The 19659-nt window shown below is 55.3% G+C and overlaps 5 protein-coding genes across 5 annotated transcripts; 3 read left to right on the top strand and 2 right to left on the bottom strand.

Moving 5' to 3' along the window:
- Positions 1-304: 304 nt before the first annotated feature.
- MONBRDRAFT_5303 (uncharacterized protein) lies at positions 305-1022 on the top strand (the record flags this gene model as incomplete). The annotated part of the gene is made up of 2 exons (XM_001742769.1): positions 305-672; positions 791-1022. 2 exons carry the CDS (start codon positions 305-307, stop codon positions 1020-1022), a joined length of 600 nt encoding a protein of 199 aa, XP_001742821.1.
- A 703-nt stretch (positions 1023-1725) lies between these two features.
- MONBRDRAFT_13325 (uncharacterized protein) lies at positions 1726-4291 on the top strand (the record flags this gene model as incomplete). Its single annotated transcript, XM_001742768.1, has 12 exons — positions 1726-1862; positions 1989-2058; positions 2154-2234; positions 2385-2475; positions 2567-2623; positions 2704-2810; positions 2933-3034; positions 3229-3349; positions 3522-3568; positions 3677-3822; positions 3939-4013; positions 4147-4291. The coding sequence occupies 12 exons, from the start codon at positions 1726-1728 to the stop codon at positions 4289-4291; spliced, it is 1179 nt and encodes a 392-aa protein (XP_001742820.1).
- A 368-nt stretch (positions 4292-4659) lies between these two features.
- Positions 4660-6703, top strand: MONBRDRAFT_22430 (uncharacterized protein; the record flags this gene model as incomplete). Its single annotated transcript, XM_001742767.1, has 9 exons — positions 4660-4693; positions 4768-4838; positions 4983-5232; positions 5352-5401; positions 5563-5753; positions 5889-6021; positions 6110-6283; positions 6386-6473; positions 6589-6703. Coding segments are annotated over 9 exons (1106 nt in total), but the record flags the coding sequence as incomplete, so codon positions are not given.
- A 695-nt stretch (positions 6704-7398) lies between these two features.
- On the bottom strand, positions 7399-9780 carry MONBRDRAFT_13344 (uncharacterized protein; the record flags this gene model as incomplete). Its single annotated transcript, XM_001742321.1, has 2 exons — positions 7399-8351; positions 8583-9780. 2 exons carry the CDS (start codon positions 9778-9780, stop codon positions 7399-7401), a joined length of 2151 nt encoding a protein of 716 aa, XP_001742373.1.
- Positions 9781-12759: 2979 nt separating this feature from the next.
- On the bottom strand, positions 12760-18963 carry MONBRDRAFT_22428 (uncharacterized protein; the record flags this gene model as incomplete). Its single annotated transcript, XM_001742320.1, has 16 exons — positions 12760-13890; positions 14746-14816; positions 14944-15172; positions 15277-15344; positions 15420-16140; positions 16281-16407; positions 16538-16641; positions 16733-17042; positions 17190-17278; positions 17407-17532; positions 17701-18081; positions 18171-18234; positions 18351-18412; positions 18513-18660; positions 18756-18838; positions 18931-18963. The coding sequence occupies 16 exons, from the start codon at positions 18961-18963 to the stop codon at positions 12760-12762; spliced, it is 3747 nt and encodes a 1248-aa protein (XP_001742372.1).
- Between the last annotated feature and the right edge of the window lie 696 nt (positions 18964-19659).

The following is a 19659-nucleotide window of genomic DNA, read 5'->3' as shown; positions in this document are numbered from 1 at the left end:
ATCGGCCTCGTCACTGGCGGTGCGCTCGCTTCAGACCGCCAAGGCCACCCCCACCCGCGCTTTTGCCTCCCTTCAAACCCTGCGCCAAAGGTGTGTTGCCAACGCGGCAAGAACCCCGACCGTACTCTGTCAGGCCTGTCCTTTACGTTGATTTGGTTTGGTGTCCGCCCAAGTTGTTTGTTTTGAACCACGACTGACAGTTTGGCTTGCTTGTGCTCACGCGTTGTTCGTTCGTGCCGCCTACCTTCTGATTCTTCCGTGCTCTTCCTCGTGTGCCCCGTTGTTCAGCCTGCCAAAACGTGCCATGTCCACTGACGTGCAGCCCATGCAGCAATCCTACTCGGGAGCCATGAAATGGCTCCACTGGGGTATGGCCGCCGGCATGATCACGTGCGTGGCCACCGTCAAGGGTGCCCAATGGACCAAGGACAAGGCCCTCAAGGGCCAGCTCATGCTCGTCCACAAGTCCACCGCGCTTCTGGTCCTTGGCATGCTCGTGCCCCGCCTCGCCGTTCGCCTGGTCTCCAAGATGCCCGCCGCCGTGCCCGGAGCCAAGTGGGAACACATTGCCAGCAACATCAGCCACTTTAGCCTCTATGCCTTTATGATCGTCATGCCCGTATCTGGTGTGGCCATGGGCTACTTTGGCGGCAAGGGTCTTCCCTTCTTCGGGTACGCCAAAGTGCCTCTGAATCTTGCTATGCCTCGGACAAACAACCTTGTGCTTGCTTCCCCCAAACCTCACGCATACGCCTCGGCCTTTTGAAAATTGCCTCGTTATACCTGGCAGCTACCACATTTCTGGTGCCGGTGCTGACGATAAGCGACCAGATATTGCCAAGAAGGCCTACAACATCCACACCAAGGCCGGTGTCCTGCTCGAGTACTTTGTGCCCCTCCACATTGGTGCCGTTGGCTTCCACCTTGCCCGTGGACAGAACATTTTGGCGCGCATGGGTCTTGGCTCCGCCACAAGCACGCCAACTGCCGCCGCTGCCGCCGCTGCCAGCAAGACCCTCTGAGCCAATGCACAGCATGGCCTTGCCTCTCCCTTGGCACCGTCTCCGACCCTTCTGTCGCGGTTATTTCCTTTGCTCCCCTTTCTTGAATTGTTTGCCATTTCTCCAATTGAACCTGCTTAGCATGACTCGAAACATGTCCGAGCCCGCCTCCACAGTGGGCTCTTTCTCCTCGGACCCCTGGGCTCGCTTTGCCGCAGGCAGTAAAGCAAACACAAGCGCCTCGCCATCGAATAACCTCACCATCTGGATCGCCTCATCACCGTCAGCTGCCTCTGTCCCACACTCCTTCGCGAGAGCATACCACAAGGTCTGACAGTCTCAGGTCTTCATCAATCACACGACCCCTGCCCATCCCCAAGAAAGCGCTCACCAACACCTGTTTCCAAAGGAAATGAACAAGAGCAACAACTCCAGAAAAAAAAAAAAAAAAAAAAAAAAAAAAGACAGAGATGGAATTGGTTTGGTCGGTTTGAGAAAGAGAGAAACAAAGAGCAAAGAGCACAGAGGAATAGCGAGAGAGAGAGTGTGTGTGTATTTTGCAGTGATTTCATCACATCTCCAGGCACCAGAAGCCATTTTTGGCAGTGAGCAGGCAAGGCGGGCCGTGCCTGGGGAGAGATAGTGGGTGCTCTGACCATCGAGGGCGACGCAGTAAAACAGCCTTCAACGCAGAGAAACAACAGCGCTTGAACATCTCAGCAAGATGAAGCTGCTGAAGAACCATATCAACTCCCATGATGGAACGGGCGAGGTGACGCTCCTGCCCGAGCAAGAGGAAGACATGTGGGAGGCCTACAATCTTATTCAAATTGGTGACGCCATCCGCGCCACGACCATGCGGTCAGCTCTTCCACCCCTCGCCCTTGCTCCCCATGCCTTGAAAAGCCAAATGCCGTCCCTCAAGTGCCAGTGCCACCCGCCTCACCCTTCGCTCTGGATTTTGCGCGGGACTGGCGACTGAAACAGGAAAGTTGTTCGAGAAGGACAGACTGGCTCGGTCACCAGCCAAAAGGTGACCTTGACCCTCTGTATTCAGGTACGCCGGCCCATGGGCTTGATCAAAGCGAATGCACGCAAGTAACGATGACAGTGCGCCCATGAGCCTCAAAATGCCTCCACACCTTGTGCCAGGTCCTCGATGTCGAGTTTGACACGGAGGCCTGCAGCCTGCGCGTCAAGGGTCGCAATATTGAAGAGAACAAGCACGTCAAGGTGAGAGGTCGATCTTCAACTGTGACAAAGTTGCGGCCGCACCTTGCTGTTCGGGGCGTGCCCGATTTCGGCTGGAACCTTGTTCCGTGAGTTTGCTGCTTGTCGAAGCCCCAACAAACGGCCTTGTCCCTCGACATGTTGCTCAAGTAGCGCGGACAACACCACACCATCGACATGGAACTTAACCGCAAGTTTACCCTCATCAAACCCGAGTGGGACAGCCTAGCCATCGAGCGCCTCCGTGCGTCTCGCACCCATTACGCCATGCCATTGCATTGATTACAGCTAGCCGGCACGACTCATCCCTCTGATGGAATGTATTGCCGCTGCAGGCACAATGACGGATGAAACCCAGCGTGCCGATGTAGCTGCCATTGTCCTGAACACGGGTTTGTCCCGGCCGCTGCCCACTGTCAAACCTGTTCTGAAACAGTTCCAACCCCTGCTCAAATCTATCATTGCTGGTTAGGCCAAGCCACCGTGTGTCTTCTGGGCACCAACCTGACGCTTGTGCGTCAGCGCATCGAAGTCTCCATCCCGAAAAAGCGTGTGATGAATGAGTCTCAGCGCCAGAAGGTATTTTTGCTCGATCGACTGTTGTTGCTGTTGCTGTTGCTTTTGCCGTTCTTGTTGCGCACCTCGGACAAGACTGACTGTGGCCGTGGGTTCGGGCCCATCCCGTGGGGGCGGGCTGTCAGGCCGTTGACAAGTTATATCACCAGATCATCGAGGCCATTCATCGCCACATTCGCTTTGATGTCGTCAAACTAGTCATTGTTGCTTCTCCAGGATTTCATCGCGTACGTGCCCGAACGGGAGGTTTGGGAGTAATGGGACCGCTATAGCTCTCTGATGTGCTAGCTCAGGCGGCATGTCATGCGTGCCTTTGAGGACCCGAAGACGCGCGTTTGAGCCCGTCCCTGCTTGTTCTTTCGATGTTTGCTGATGTACGCCATGTGGGTGATGTCTTTCTCCGCTACCGTGCCCCCTTTAGGAGGAGTTTCTGGCCTATACCAAGAGTTATCTCACCCGTCACGATGACGCAGTCTTGCGCGACAATATGCACAAATTTTTGGCTGTTCACACCTCTACTGGAGATCTTGGTGGTCTGAAAGGTAGGCTTCGGGCCGGGCATGTACAGAATGCCCCAAACCCCCCCCCCCCCAACCCCCCCAAAAACACACACACACCCTGCCCCTCTTCAGCCGTGCTGTGGGGGGGAGTAAGAATAAACTGCACTGATATTGCGTGCTGTTTTCTCCTTGCCTCTTTTCGTGGCGGATGCAGAGGCACTGGCATCCCCCGCCATTGCCAATCAAATGGCCAACACCAAGGTATGGTGACTTGCTCCCAGGCACATGACAACGGTCGTCAATTGTTGCCAAGAGTGTCAAAGGCAACCAAACTCAACAACGTGTTGTCGACGGCACTGCGCTTCCAAGGCTGTGTCGGAAGTTGCAGCCTTGGATCGCTTTCACAAGATGCTGGCCGAGGACGAGAACCGCGCCGTGTATGGCTGGGCGCATGTGGCGGCTGCCTGCGACGCCCTCGCCATTGACACCTTGCTCCTCTCTGACACGCTCTTAAGGTAACCCCAACAGCCCTCTCCCCTTGACCGGCGGCAGCAGGCTTGTGCGACTATTTTTGTTCGAGTCCCATCGGAAGGTGACCGTCACCACCATGTGCCACCGGCCATGACTATAGATCGCGTGATGTGGGTGTGCGAAAGCAGTACGTCAACCTGGTCGAGACCGTCAAGGACCAAGGCGGGACCGTCAGGTGAGTCTCGAGGGAGGAGGCCGGGAAGATGCACGAAACTTGTCGGCCTGCCACTGTGTGGAATTTGCAAGCAAACCGACCGCTCATCGTGACTGCCCATTCCGTGTGGGATCATGCGGGTCGACCTCTGCAGGATATTCTCAAGCATGCACGTGTCTGGCCAGCAACTTGACAACATCACGGGTGTGGCCGCTGTGCTGCGGTTTCCCATGCCCAATCTGTTCCAAGACGATGTGGAGGATCAGGACGACGACGACAACGAGGACTTTTTCAAGTAGTGCCCAAGAGAGCTCGCCAGCCACTGGATGTTCAGGGACGGCGTTCGCAACAACCAAAAGCTGCTACCGCCATTTGCACTGCCACATCATACATAAGCTTGCTCTTCATATCAAAAAAGTTGACGCTGCCACAGAATCGAACGGTTTCAAATTCTTCTCCTGTCTGTTTGTAACAGGCGCATGAAAAAAACATGTTCAAACATGTTTTTACAAAACTCTTTTGGACGTTACAAGTGGGTTGTCCGCATTTTCCAGTCTAAAGGAAGCAGAGAGCGATCGTGTTGTAGACGTCTTCTGTCGTGACGGCGGCGGTATACGAGACGTGGTGCTGCAGGGTCGTGGGACTGGGCTGAGCACACAGCGCTGCCATGGAGGCCTCGCTTCGTGCCGCGGAACTCAAAGGTAAATGCAATCAAATGCATGCCGTAGTTTTGACGAGCACGAGCACCTGACACGCTGTGAATGACACCGACTAGTGTTTGCCAAGGCCATTCAATGTGTGGCTCGTATTGGCGAGGACCTGCATCTTGAGGCCAAGGATACGACGGTAAGCTTTGAATGAAGCCAAGCACCCGCTCTTGCCTGCCCATACCCGCTTCCCCGTGGGCCTCCTCGCGACCCTGCGCCTCTGCGCTCGAAACTGTCGAGTCACTGACGTGTCTTGTCTTGTCACTTATTGTGTGGCGTGCAGCTGGAGCTCAAGACTGTGAGCCAGGCCCGAAATGCCTTTGCGCGGATTGTTTTCCATGAGCCTTTTTTTGAACACTTCAAGCTGCGCGCCCGCGACGCTGCCACGGGCTCAATTGGCTGCTGCATCAACGCCAAAGCCGTGTTGGCTGCCTTCAAATCGCTGACCAACATTGACAAGACCGTGCAGCTGTGCCAACTCACCCTCGACGTGGTCCAAGCGCGCCTCGTCATCAAGCTCATCTGCTTTTTCGGTACCTCAATTCCAACCGTGCCTCGAGCAAAATCACAGCCAGAACGATGCGCAGCAAGACAGCTCACACATTCGCTCGTTCTGGCCCTTTTGTTGGCTTGGGCATGCCCTGCGTCATAGATATTGTCAAGACATACAACCTCTATTACGAGGACTTTGATGACGTTACGGTTCGTTCTCTCAGGGAGTAGGCAGTCTGATCATGAAGCCATGCGCTACATCGTCAGGTGGCGCGACTTCTGCATGTTCTTTTGGTGGGAGGGACGGTCTTTCGCGCCTGATTCCAAGGCTTAACCAAAATGCCTGCGCTGGCATGGGAACGGATTGGCAGGTGGTCTACAGCAAGACTGACTGCCGAAATGTGTTGGAGAACAATCCTCGTCTTTTGCTCGAGGCCGTTGCCAATTTCCAAAGCGGCCTAGAAGAAATTTGCTTCGACGTCAAGACGGCCAGTAGCTCGTCTGAGGGTGCGGGCGAGTTCACATTGGAAAACTACATAGAGGTGGAAGAAGACCAGAACAAGTGAGTGCTTTATCTCAGCAAACGCGCACTTTGGACTGAAATGCCGCCACCTGGCCCCACCACACATGCTCGGGTGCAGCAGTGCCTCACCAAACACGTGTTTTTGTTTTTTTATTTTCTCCCTTGATTGAACAGACCAAGCTTGAAAACAAAGTTGGAACTACACTCATCCGAGTTTCTGACCTATCAAGTCTTACGCCCCACCCGCCTTGTCTTCTGCCTGCAAGCGCTGAAGCAGCTGCTCTCCTTCCTTGACTCACTCAATGAGGTGTGCCCGTGTACAGCCAAACTCGCTCCCCGTGTTTGCCACTCTGAGATCTTGCTCACCACGAACGCTGTTTGCGTGGTTGATATAGCCCATGACCTGTCACTTTGATCATTCTGGGCGACCCATCATCTTCAGCCAACAAAGAACAGACATGAGTATCGACTTTGTCCTGGCCACCCTTGAACATGAAAACGAGTACCCGGAACCAGCCCTTCCCTCCCAGAGCATTCGAGCCGACTCGCCGAGCCACTCCACACATTGGGTGGGTTGACTACCGTCTAAAACGCAATCATGGTGGCGTGTTGGTCATTTTGCCTGACCTGTTAACATACTACCGGTTACCCTGTTTGTGAATTGCGCATAGGATAATGCCACGAGCGGCACCATGACACAGCCACGGCGCACCCCGTTGGCCACGCCAAATACCCACCCCGCCAACGCCCCCAACAACGGTACCCCCGCTCTTATTACACCAGGTGCCTTCCCCCCTCCAGGTCTTTGTGCACTGCTCTCCGCCATTGCGTGCGTGATGCCGTCTTTTGACAATGGTTTCACTGGACCCTGCAGGGCCGACCGCCGGGGCTTGGTCATCACCAGCTGGCCCGCCGCACATGATGTTATCGGCACCCCAACACGAGACCCCTGTCAGCCAGCTGGGTGCCGCGCTTCCCAGCGTTGGAAGGTGTGTACCTGATGCCATTAGTCCCTGGCCGCCATTTGCCACCGTGCTGTTTGGCTGCGCATCTGCCAAGGCCCTCGCTGACTCTGCGTGCGCTGTGTGCTTGTTCCTGCTTCAGCTCGCGGGTGACGTACCCCGGGGCTGGTACAGCGCTGGCCCGTAGTACGTCTGGCACCTTCTCGCCGGCTGTTGATGTGAATGGCAATGCATCAACAGATGCCTCGGACAATGAAGATGCGCCCGCCACAGATGGCGTTTTGGCCAGCACAGGCACGCGGATGCGCCTGCATGAGATTCTTGCTGCGGTTGAGCAAAACTCCCTTGAGACCAAGCTGTGTGATGACACAGATGACGAGGGAGAAAACGACAATACGACTGATCAAACTTACGACTAGCTCTCTCTCTCTCCCTCTCTCTCTCTCCCTCTCCCTCTCCCTCTCCCTCTCTCCTCTTTCGGCCACGCGACTCGATTGAACCGAGTTCATATGACTTTCTCTCCTCTCTTTTTGACGTGTTTTTTTTTTTCCATTGACAAATCGTCCAGCTGTGCTGGCACACCCTTTGAGAATTGATGATGAAACACGTACCAGCTGGTCAGTCCAGCTGCAAGGCGAAGAGAGAGTGCAGCCACGATGGATTGTGGCAAAAAAATTTAACGCATCGATTCTGGACTCTATAAAAGGTGCGCAGCGACCACATTACATACGTGCGCCAAGGCGACGTTGGGCGCGCTTGCGAGCTAGACGCTCGATTTGAGCAGCCCGAGCATTATTGGGGCCATCCGCGCGTGGCGGTGCAGGCGCTTGATCTGCGGGTTCATTCTGAGTCAGCTCGGCCCGAAGGGCCGCCACGGATGGATCGAGGGTCTCTGCAATGGCCCATGTACAGTCGTGCAAAGTCTGGTCGGAGCGAAAGCTGGCTAGATCACGGGATGGACCGTGCGGCAGGTGTACAAGAGCCGTTGTTGCCGCCACTATAAAGTCAAATCCCTGCCGGTGCAACGCCGAAGCATACACCACCTTGTTCCAGCCAAACCCAGCGAGCGCTTCTGGATAGCGAGGCGCTGTGGCTGTGCGAAGCACAACATATGGTTCGTAGCCAGGCGCCCAGCTAACTTGATAGTAATCACTGGCGCTTTGCAGACGCGTGTAGTTGGTCGGCCCATGCCCACGGGGCCACACGTCCACCCGAAAGGGTCGAATGTCAGCTAGGTCCAAGTCTTGCACCGTGGTCAGGCTCAAAAAGGTCGGAGCACGGTAGCCCACGTACTCAAAGGCCGGTACCACCAGCGCCACACGTTGTGCCGACCCTGTTGCGCTTGCTGACAAGGCCTGCTCCAAATGTGCTCGGCTGCCGGCTAGCGGGCACAGGTCCACGTCTGCCATAAACACATGCGAGGTGGTGACGTGGTCGAGCAAGAGGTTGCGCAGATGATTCACAGGATAGCGCCGCCCGCCGTCTTCAAAGGCCACGTGGAGTGTCAGGTTGATGGCTTCGAGCGTTGCGACTTGTTCGAGAAATTGCCGCAGGCGCCACAAATCAGCATCAGCCAGATACACGGCGGCATGTACAGGTCCATCCCATTGATGCAGGGTCTGCTGGAGCGCCGCCAAGCGATCAGGAGTCAGATGCGTGACTAGCGTAATCCGTGCTGCATCGTTCCAAGCACCCTGAGGAGCACAGTCAATTGCCCCGACATTGCTGCTGAGCATGGAGGCTGCCCGTTGCGCGGCACCGGCCTTGGTGCGCGCCCGCACAAAGATACCAGGCCCGTCTGGTTGTGCAACTGGATGGCATTGCCAAATCTGCCGCCGCCAGACCAGGCGTCGATAATTGGGTAGCACGCGCAGGGACCGCGTATTGGCAGCTTCGATGGCCCCACAGCCTGGCGCCCGGGTCGCTGCGGGGTTATTCTCATCCAGATGACCCCCTTCGACAATATCAGCTCGAGCGGCCGGATCCTCGCCAGCCCAGCTCGTATCGACTGCGGCCCAGGCCAAACTCAAAGAGCTGCCCCCCGCGTCATAGCCTGGACAACGCAGCGTAAACTGGGCTGAGGCGGCCAAGCCGCTGTGGGCCTCCGCCGCAGCCAGCAAGGATCGCACGTACGTCGCCTCTGCAAAAGCTGCATCGTATTTCTTGGGCGAATTCCAATGGAGAACGCGCGCATTGGCGAGTAGATGGCTGGGTTGATCGCAGTGCTGAGTCACGCTATGATCGTGAAGCTGTACGTTCCATGCGCAGGAGAGCATTGTCCAGGTTTCGGGATGCTCCAGTGCCACGAGATTGTATACGTCTTGATCGGCCAAGCCGGTGTGGTGGCGGACCAACAGCTCGCGACGCACAAGGCTTTGCCAGCGTTGATCCCAGCCCCAGGCCCGCATCCGTTCCAAATGCAAGACCATCACGCCCGTGTTGAGCCCACGTTCGATAGCAGGCCAGACAACATTTTCACGTGTGTCAGGCAGCGTACCCAAATACCAATCACTCTGCTGGGGCACAGCAGCAAAAAGCGCTTTGGGGTGATCTGCAAGGATACCAGCCAACTGACAGAGATCGGCCTGCACAAGGAGATCAAGGTCGATCACCACCAGCTGCGCTACTTGTGGTAAGAGTTGCGGATAGACAAGCTTAAGGTGGGCCACCCACCCAGCCTTGTGCAGAGTAGGGATCCACGCCACACGTGCTTGCCCAGCATCTGCTGGATGTGCGTGCCATTCAACGCCAGCAAGGGGCCAAGTTTGCTTGAGGGCCGCGACGGCCTCACACGTGGTGGGGTCACACACCACGTGCAGCACGAGGGGACACGAGCGGCGCGCAACAACGTCCTTGAGCACGCGGTAGAGCTCGCTGGGCGCTTGATCCCCCAAGGCAATCATGCCGACATGCAGCGGCTGCTCGCTGCAAGAAACGACGTGGACGTCGCGGCAAGGCACTGCTGTTGCATCGTGCCGAAACTTGGTCACGGCCCCGCCTGCCTCTAGCACAGCAGGCCAGTTGGCGCGCAGATATGCACCAACGATGCAGAAAAGTACCAAGGCAGCCAGTGCCGTGCTCGAGCGCCGCAGGGAGAGGCGCATGCTGCCGCACTAGTCTGATTTGGCCGTGCGTCGACGATGGCCAGCTTCATTCAAGCTGTACCTGTCACCTCGCATACTATCATATCTTGCTCGGTCTGCGCGCACAGGGATGGCGCCAGAATAGTGTCATCGAAATGGCAAGCCCGAGAACCAAGAATCAAATGCACGAGGCCTCCCTCGCCAACCCCAAGCCACAACAACACGGATGGATAGCTCCCCGTGCCCCCACGCGCTAGCGTATCAAGAAAGCGACCACTTAAAAAGGCCAGAGGCCCGCGGAGAGCTGGAGCCGAGGTTGATCATAAAGCGTTCCATTCAGCTCTAAAGTTATGACTGGCGGTTTTGCTGTTTAGAAAAAAGCGAAAAAAAAGTTGAAAATTAGCAAAACTGTGTGTGAAACGAAATCAACGAAATCTGATCACATTGTGTTGTATGGTTTGGTTTTGGGTGGAGGGGGCGGGGGAGCTGCGGCGTGGCAGTCGCAGGTGTGGTTGTTGCGCGGGGGAAAGTATTTGCTCCGAGCCGTGGATATGTCCGCAGGATCTTGGATGAAAAGGAAAGGGTGGAGCAAAAGGCATAAGGGAAAAGATGAACTGCTCGAGAAGCAGAGGTTGGTGGGATCAATCGCATTTCAAATTCATGAAATCAGGAGTTGGACGACAACGACAAAGGGATTAGCATGTAGGTGAGACGACATTGGTGGCCTCGGCAGTCATGTTTGGGCAGTCTATTCGACAGGAAGGCCGTCGGCCTTGATGCCATACACGGCTGCAAATGGCATGTGACCGCTCTTGAGTACCAGCCGCAGGTGGCGCACCATGGTTGGCGTAATCTACTCTCGGGCAAACGAGACGGGTGCGCATGTGGGGGAAACGGGGTGAGCAGGGACCAGAGACCGACTGCTCAAGGCTAAGGGATGACTAGCGTTGCGCCACCCCTGTGGGTTTAGGCCAGGATGCTCATGTGCTCGCCATACCTTATGATCTTCCATTTGCACATTAGTGTCTGACGAGGGCAGATCTAACAAGAAACACGAATCAAGCAGGCGCTGGGTGGCGAGCAGTGATTTGCACAGCAATAAAACGGCGCAGGACCTACCGCACAAGGCGATCTCCTCCCAGCCAACAGGGTTGTTGTTGGCCGTCTTCTGCACGCTTAGCGTGCGCACTGGGTCAAGAGGAGTGAGATGTTTCAGCGTTGGGGGTTAGGGGTTAGGGCTTGACGAGAGCAGCTTACCGCCAGCAGTCCGTGTTTGTAGCGAGGTGATGCGCATGGTTGTGGGAAGTGAAATAATGACCTCTTGGGGGAAAATGCCCGTTGTGGCCCAAAATGTATCCTCGTTGCTGCCAATGAGCATGGGATATGGATGAGCTTTGGCGAGTTGCTGAGGCCGCATTAGCTTTGATGACTGAGCAGGCGGCATACCCGTCAATGATATTCTCTGGGCCGTGTGCGTTATCGGATGAAGTGGCCAATGCCACCTGCGCGCCGTCTACCTCAAGCAAGACGTTTGGCATGGTGCTGTGTCTACGCTGCTTGCTCAAACCGCTGCACAGGGGAATCCAGTCAGTCGCCGCACTTCAACATTGCTGCCAGCGCTCACAGAAACGAAAACTGATGCAACCGTCCCCACTGATTCCCCAATTGAAACCTTCACCCCACCAGCTACCACACACCGGCCCCGTGCCTCCAACACCGCTCCCTCGCAGCCACAAACCGACAGACCCGCACCGCACCGGCGGCATCACTTGCCAACCTAACAACCACTCACACAAAACTCATCCAAAAAAAAGAAAAATTTAAAGAAAGTCAACACTAAAACACAAGACGAAATTCAAATGTCAGACAAACCAGTTTGTGTGATGACAAGAGTTTTTCTGACCGTTTTTTTCCTCTCTCTCTCTCTCTCTCTCTCTTTCTCTCTCTCTCTCTCTGTGTTCTCTCAACGTCAGGGGGTGGGTGCTGTGAGCTGTAGGGCGAAGAATGGCTTCGTCAGGAGAAGAGCGCGTGGCGTCTGCACCAGAGGTGAGACCGCTGCTGAGGATGTTCAAGTACAACATTATGTGCTTTGTTTCTGACAGTGAAGACTCATCGGGCCATCTACTAGGGTGAACTGAGCCATGAGCAGCTTCAGGCAGACCTGGACCGAAACGTTGCCCTCATTCGCGTAGGTGATGCAGACGGCCGCCTGCCATCCAACACAAACTGCTTCAACCCACTCAAAGGCTGGCTTGGCACCCGTGGCAAGGCAACAATAAGACTCACCGCCCGCGTATCCGTCTCCTGACCTGACATAGTACATCCACGCCTTGCAGAATGAACATCGCTTCGAGGCTGCCCAAGAGTACGCGCGCGCGCGCTTGGCATGATGGTGATGGTCTGAAAGCCATCACCATGCCCTTGCATTGCCCTCCGTTTGAGTCATAACCATACTTTGAAACTCTGCTCACGGCACGCGAATGGCGCCTCTGGTCAACTCGTTGGCAGGCGTCTAGAAGAGCTCACTGCCTCGGTCATTGCCCTGGGCCAGGCTGCGGACAACATGTTACTTCAACGTCAAAGTGATAGCCCATCCACAACTCAGCCATCTTGAACAAGGGGGGTGCCTCGTGCCCGGCTGAGCATGCATGTGATCTATTGTGACGTTTGCTTGCCATTCAGAGTAAGAATTACAAATACCTCCCCAAATGAAACGAGGGCAGGTGGGCGGCGCCTTCCACGCCTTCGGACGTGCTGAGCACGAAACCCTCGCAACACTAATCCAATCAATTTTGAAATAAGAAAAAGAAGTCTTGAATCGCTGCATCCTGGTCCTGCTCAAGTTGATGGCAGGCTAAGCCGTGTTCATACTTACGTACGCGACCCACAGGCAGGGGCTGGCATGGACACGCACACACAAACACAATTTTGCACCAAGTCTCGTGCCTCGGGCACTTTGGCCTTGTAAGCCCTTGAGGGCAGGCGCAATGGGTCTGCCCACTAGGACAAAGCTAGGATCGAGGCATTGACTAGGTAGGGGCTATCAAAGGTAGTCATTTGACCCGCCGTCGAGCCAGGCACCGGGAACACGCGACAGCTCAGCGGCTTGGTCCAGCGATGTGCCAGAGCACTGACATCAAGGTAGAGACTGGCCAACTCTGTTATGGATGTGTCACTTGGGATGGGCACTGTGTCAATACCCACCCCACAGACCGCACTGAACATGAGCAGCTGCTGGACGCAGAGCTGACCAGCCGTGGCCAGTTGCGCCAGCTGGCGATCCTCGCACAATGGAAGCATAAGCCCGCGGTATCCCGTCTGCTGCACGGGTAAGGCCTGCACGGAACGAGTCACCTCGGCCACAGCAGCCAAGGTGCCGGCCCCGCCAAAACGGGGCACTTCGATCAAATTCTCAAAAGCCGCTGCCACACTGCCAGAGAGGCCAGGGTCCAGTGACGGATTGAGACTGGTGTCAATGCCCGCATACTGGACTCCAGCCCTTGAGGCCGCGGCTTGAGCTGCTGCCTCAAGTTGCTTGAGTGGTGGCAAAAACACTTCGCGCATGGCTTTGCTAATTCCAGACAGCTTTTGAGCGCTACGCAGGGTCGTTTGCAAGAGATCTCCGTTTTCCAGCCCGAGGGCAATCGTCACATATCCAAGCGCCACGTTGGTGGGTGCTGAGGCTCCTGGGAAAAAGGGCAATCCCACATCACAGCAAGCGGTTGTGCAAAATCGAAAGTTGCTCATCACGTCGTGCTGCGCCAACTCCATGACGACGTGTGCGACGGCTGTGGCCAGCGCGTGATCCGTTGGCGGTAAATCCAAGCTGAGATTGAAGCGAGGTGAAAAACCCAGCACGGCCGGCACAAGTTGCACCATCTGTGCGGATGCGTGCATGAGGCATCCTAGGCTGCAAAACTGGATGTCGTGGGCCACCAAGGCACGATCGAGGACCCCCAGCTGAGCCAGCAGCCGACCCTCATCTGACCAGTCGAGCCAAGCCTGGGGGTCACCAAATGCAATACGACGGGTCTGCACCTCGAATCCACTCCCCTGCACCGCCTCGCTGACGACATCCAACGCCGCTGCACAGCGTGCCACTACCTCGGGCGCATCCCCGCTCGTACCAATCTGCGCAAACGCCGTCACGGTCCGAACCCGCATGATTGAGGATTCCGAGAGAGATCATAAAAAAAAAATTTAATAATCACGAATTTCGAACAATTTTTATCCTTTTCTTAAAAAAAAAATTTCCATTTGAAAGCATTGACTGTTTTCCTTTTCACGGCCATGTCCAGGAGAGCGGTGCCGTGTGAGGCTTCTAGGTGTGGCGGCTTCCTGTGCAGTGGCCCATCGGCGTTGACCTCCATCGAATATGTACAATTTCCAAGAGGACTTTCACATCATATGAAAGGTTTCACGTAAATTTGCTCGTTTGAGAACAAAACGAAGTTAGCTTTCTCACAATCAATATAAAACGTCAGCTTCAAGACCAAGAAACCATGGCCAAAGGAGGGACCAATTACGGATAACGTCACATGTTAATCGTGACCGCCAAACGGAGAAGGGCATGATCTGGACCCGTACACCGCAGAGCTTAAACTCAAGATGAAAAGCAAGGAGAAATTAAAATAGCCGAAAGACAAATTAGACGAAAAGCGACACGTGCTGGCAAACCACGAACGACAACGGCGGAGGAGGGAGGGTCATCGCCTGCGCTTGGTCACGCTTCAATGTGTAGGGCTATCGGCGTACGCAACGAGCGAGCTGGACGTGGCGGGCACGGCAGACGATGTGCGAAGCGAACTGGCCGGCTTGCGGGGGAGGCGTGTCGAGCTCAAGCCGTTGATTTCGCGCAGCACTCGTGTCTATGCAAGTTGAAAATACCGGCATAAGCAACACACTTGCGATACGACCCTCGAGGCACAATCAATTAAGGTTGCAATTCAACTAGCTTTGCAGCTGGCAGCTGGCATAATGTTGTACCTTTGGCTTTGGCTTGGTCTTGGCCTCGCTATCATCATCAAACTTGATTTCAAATGCCTCGGCCTTGGGCACTATCCAACAATCCAACACAATATCGTGAATGGTGCGCTGTGTGTTTGAAATATACTGCCACATTGACCGTACGGGTGTGTAGAGAGCGTGCTTTGTCATCAATGGGGCGGTGGGACGAGGACGTACCAGGCACGGAAGTCATGGGAGCTTCGGGCTGGGTAGCCGGCTCGGAAATCAAGGGCGCTGCATCGAGAGTCATGTTCAGGGCGAGGGGCTTTGGGAGTCCGCGCTGGCTTGCGCTAAAGGCCTCTTCCGCAGCCACAGCGTTCTTCAGTGAGCGACAACGCTTGTCAGGAGAAAAGAATTGAGTTGTCTCCAAAAAGTGAGAAGAGCGCAGGTGAGGTTTCTGCTTGAGCTATTGCCAATTCAAACAGCGTCAAGAAAGGTCAGTTTGGTGGCCACATAGGTTCGTGGGTAGGGATTGTATCTACTCCTGCCTTGGGCCTGGGCTGGACTCACATTGCGAGTTTCAAGCTCCTGCAGACGCTCGGCATCCGTGCGTCGATAATGATCACGCCCCGCCGTATCTGCAAGCCACAGGACCAAGCATAAGAAATAGAGAGAGACAGAGAAGAAAGAGAGAGAGCGAGTCTTCAGCATACCGGGTGCTACTTGTGTCGTGGGCTTCGAGGCTCCCCACGTCTTGCGGCTAGCAGTGGGGTTTGGGGGCAAAACACGGGGCGAGGCCAGTGCGGGGCTGGCACACGTGGCGAATGCCTGTCCCACAGCAGAAGTGGTGTTTGCCACGCTCGCGCGAGCCTTGCTATCAACGGTGCTGACGGGTGCCGGCGATTCGCTGCGGTGAAGTGGAGAGGACTGCTGTTGGGCTGACACGGGTGCAGCCTTTGGGGAAGCTGCTCGCGAGGCGTTGCGGCTTTCCTGGATACGCTTCAACTGGATCTGGAACTGCAAGAGACTGTTGTGAAGGGCCTTGATTTCACGCTCCTTTTTCTCCATTTGTGCACGGTGAGTAGCGTGGGCATCCTCAAGTCGTTGTTGCAGAGCGCGGACATCTGCCACACGATCAGCATTGGCAGTTGCCTGTTCGAGCTGAGTGCGCAGTTTTTGTCGCTGGGCGTGAGCCTGCTGTAGGTCATCTGTCAAATCCTTGATGGCTCGGTTCTTGAGCAGGAGCTCATGCTCAAAGGCGTCTCGTGCCTGCTTTTCACGAGTCGTCGCTCGCTGAGCTGCCTGGAGATCGGTTTGCGTCTCGGTGAGCTTGAGCTGTGTGAGTTCATGTCGCTGCTGCTCATCCTGGAGACAATCTTGTGCAATGCTCAGCTGGTTGCGAAGTTCATCCATTGTCACCTCCATCTCTGCAATCTGTCCTCCATATCGAGGCCATGCAAGTTCGAGTGAAGGGTTGCCCGAGCAACTGTGTGCACGAGCCGAAAAAAAAACGCACAACAGCACAGCAAACGTGGAAAAAAACAGCGACAGCAACCAGGGCACAAGCAGCCCACCTTGGTCTCACGGGCGGCGACGCTCTCTTCAAGGGCACGATTGAGGCTAACAGCATCGAGCAGTTCCTCCTCAACCTGAGCCATTTGACTTGGGCGGACTGAGGCTGCCTCAAGATCAGCCTGCAAACTATCGAGAGAAATTTGACGCCCGAACTTAGCCAATTATAAACATTTTTTTTTTTTTTTTTTTTGCGCTTGACCATCGCGTTGAGAATGGGGGCGGGCAGAACGAGAAGCGACTTGGTTCTTGGACGTACCTGGCATTGGCTTTCTGAAGGGCCTCGAGCTGGCCTTCGAGTTGTTGGCGCTCGCTCCAGTTGGGCTGCTCGTGTTGAACAAACTTGCTGGCTTGCAGTTCTCCCTGCGCCGCATTGGTGTGCATTGGCATGAGTGAGGGACAGTGTCGCAACAGGAAGCCTTTGACCTCTGAAGGTCAGTCACCAATCTCGCACCTTGAGGGCAGAAATTTCACCACGAAGCTTTTCAACCGTGGCGCTGTCTTGTTGCTGTCGATTGGCCGCTGCCTCTAGTTGATGACGCTTGGCCTCAAGCTGAGCATGCAGCTCGGCCTTGTCCACCTGCAGCTGGGTGACCTTGGCACGTTGTTCCTTGTGGCGATTCTCCCAGTCGCGGCAGCTGTTCTCGACCGACTGCAGCTTGTCAACGTGGTTTCGCAAAGAATCCCGTTCTTGAAGCAAGGCCGAGTTGGCATCCTGCAGGTCGGTGGTGCGATCGCGCAGGGTTTGTAACTCAGTGCGCAAGCTGCGGATGGTCCGTGGAAGCAAACGTGCACAGTGGAATCAGGATCAGCGGCTTGAAATGAAGCAGGCATGAAGGCATTGCGCTGGACTTCTCCTCGTAGCCAGTATCGAATCATGTATTTCGTTAGTAGACGCAATGCAAACGAACCGTTCATCCCGAGAGGACTGGGTTCGCAACGTGTCGAGCTGATCCTGCAGTAGCATGACTTGTTCTTCAAGCTCTTGCTTGTCTTTGAGCTGCGCGCAATGAGCAAGTGCACACACGATGTGTTGGGGTGGGTGGATATCAGCAAGCTCCATAGTGGCAGGCAATGAGCGTGATGCCAACCAATGTGGTGCAGAGCGAGCGTGGGGGAAAACTCAACCTGTTCGCGTAGCTGCTGGATCTCCACGTTGCGGTTAGCCAGTTCTGAGCACATGCCATCGTGCTCCGCATATGCGTGCTCGAGCTGATTTTGTAGCAGCTTGATGCTGTTGGACTCGGCATACATCTGAGCGGGACAAAGTTCAAGAGGCATCAGCGCCATTGAGTACATGGAAGCTTCAGGAGGATCAAGTCCAGGCCGCCTTGCAGACCACGTGCTTCGAAGCCACTGATGTGATTGTGTAGCATCTCATGTTATGACCAATGTCGAGTTTTGATTGTGTGGGGCACTGACCGATTGACGCCTGTTGTCGGGGGAGAAAGCTTGGCCATCGGCAAGATTCTTGCGGATGTTTCGCAGGGCAAGGGACTCTCGCAGTGGGGTATGAAAGCCGCGAGGAACCGTCGAGCGATCAGAGCCTGGAGAGATGGCGGCCAGTTTGCGCTGCAGAGAGTGCGGCGTGGCGTCGAGGCCCAAACGCCCGTCGCTGGTGCCAATGACGCTCGAGTCCAGGCAGAAGGCAATTGACTCGGTGGCATGGGCGTCTTCCGTTTTGAGCTCGGAATGTGTGGCTGCTTCTGGTGACGCAGGCATAGGCAGCTCGGCTTTGTCAGCCTCGCAGGGCTCAACGTCGTTGTGTGCAGTCTCACCCTGCTGGGGTGGCCGGAGCGACGACTATGGCGGTTGCCCCACGAGGAGAGTATGCAAGAGGTTAGGCACGGCCATGGGGTATAGTTCACCCGCAAATGAGTCGAAAAGCTGACCTCCAGCTGAGAGCGAAAGTTGTCGATGCAATTACACTCGTGGTCCTCCAGTTCAGCCGTTGCCCTGTGGAAGCATGGCAGGTGCAGTTTTGAAATAAGCTGGTCGTGTGAGGCAACGGGCCACGTCACCCTGAAATTGAGCAAACGGTGCTGCGACTAGAGCTCAAGGACTGAACGTACATGGCAAAGTCATCGGTCATAGCAAACGGGTCGGTTGCAGCGCAGACCAGGACAATGAGAATCTGCAGGGGGGTTACAATCGAGTTGGGGATTGAGTTTGGTGTGCACGGTTTTGGAGAGCGCACATGAGCCGCTGTGCCGGGGTCAAGGCTCGGAGCAGACCTTGCAGAGCTCAAATTCATTGCCTTGAACGGCAGCAGAGACGCTGACGTGATCCACGAGATTTTGGAGCTGCAAAAAATCACTGAGCTGCTCGATAACTACGCCAAAAGCCGTTTCGCCTTCTGCAGTCACAGGCTCGGCGCCCACTCTGTCATGCGATGAGTGATGTTGGGCAAAGCAATCCTCGTGAGATACAAAGCATACGCGTGGGCTTGGTTGGTTGGTTGGGGGAGGGGGACTGACATGGCCGTGGACCAAGACAGGAGGTTGCGGCCATCGCAGAGATCGGATAGATGCTCCACCTCGCCCTTGGATACCACCCGGAGCTGGCAGGAACGTTGCGAGTCCAAAAGCGTGAGCTGGCGACGCAAGCATGAGATGTTCTTCACAAGCACACGAGGGGGGGGGTTTGTCTTACCCAGCTTTGCAGGCTCTGAATGAGATCCTCCATCCTGGCAGGTGGTCAGCGGCGAGCAATCGTGTTTGGGCAGAGCGACAGCACTGCTTCAACTTTTTGCAGAACAAGTCAACCTCGAGGGCGCGTCGGGGTGAAGAATGCACTCCAAGGCCACTGCTCTGCTCGGCAAATGTGTATTTTTTTTGCACACAAGCTCATCCAGCTCAACAATTTCAAAATTTGGCGGGAGTCCAATACTAAACCGGCTATTTATAGAAAGAGGTAAACCTTGCTGACAATGATCTGACATGCTGACAAGAAACCCCAGCAAGCCCGACTTGCTGCAATCGTTCCATTGTCACTGAATTGTGTGCCATCGATCACACTTTGGTTTCATGAGAGACGCTCGCCGTGTGTGTGTGTGTGTGTGTGTTCTCTGCCTGCACAAACCCGCTCGCACGCACACACAAGCGCAAACTGCAAGGGGTGGTTTAGATCAGTGGGTGTTGTTCACACAGCATACTTGTAACTTGTCTCGTGCTGCTCACTTTTCACAATCGGAGTCTGCAGAGCTTTGGTGAGTTTTGATGGTCCAATGCTCACTCCCCAACCGTCCGCCTGTGAGCATGTCATGCACGCTTCCCGCGCGTGTCTGTGAGCCAGATCTTCCTTGTTTTGTGAGAGCACTGGGTGGGTGCTGTTGTGCCACCACGACCAGCTGTGCACCTGTTTCAGTGGCTCAATCAAGCC

This window comes from Monosiga brevicollis, genomic scaffold (genome assembly GCF_000002865.3).
Source record: "Monosiga brevicollis MX1 MONBRscaffold_2 genomic scaffold, whole genome shotgun sequence".
Taxonomy (NCBI): Eukaryota; class Choanoflagellata; order Craspedida; family Salpingoecidae; genus Monosiga; species Monosiga brevicollis.
The sequence above is the reverse complement of the archived record's forward strand: the minus strand, read 5'-3'. Positions and strand labels throughout refer to the sequence as shown.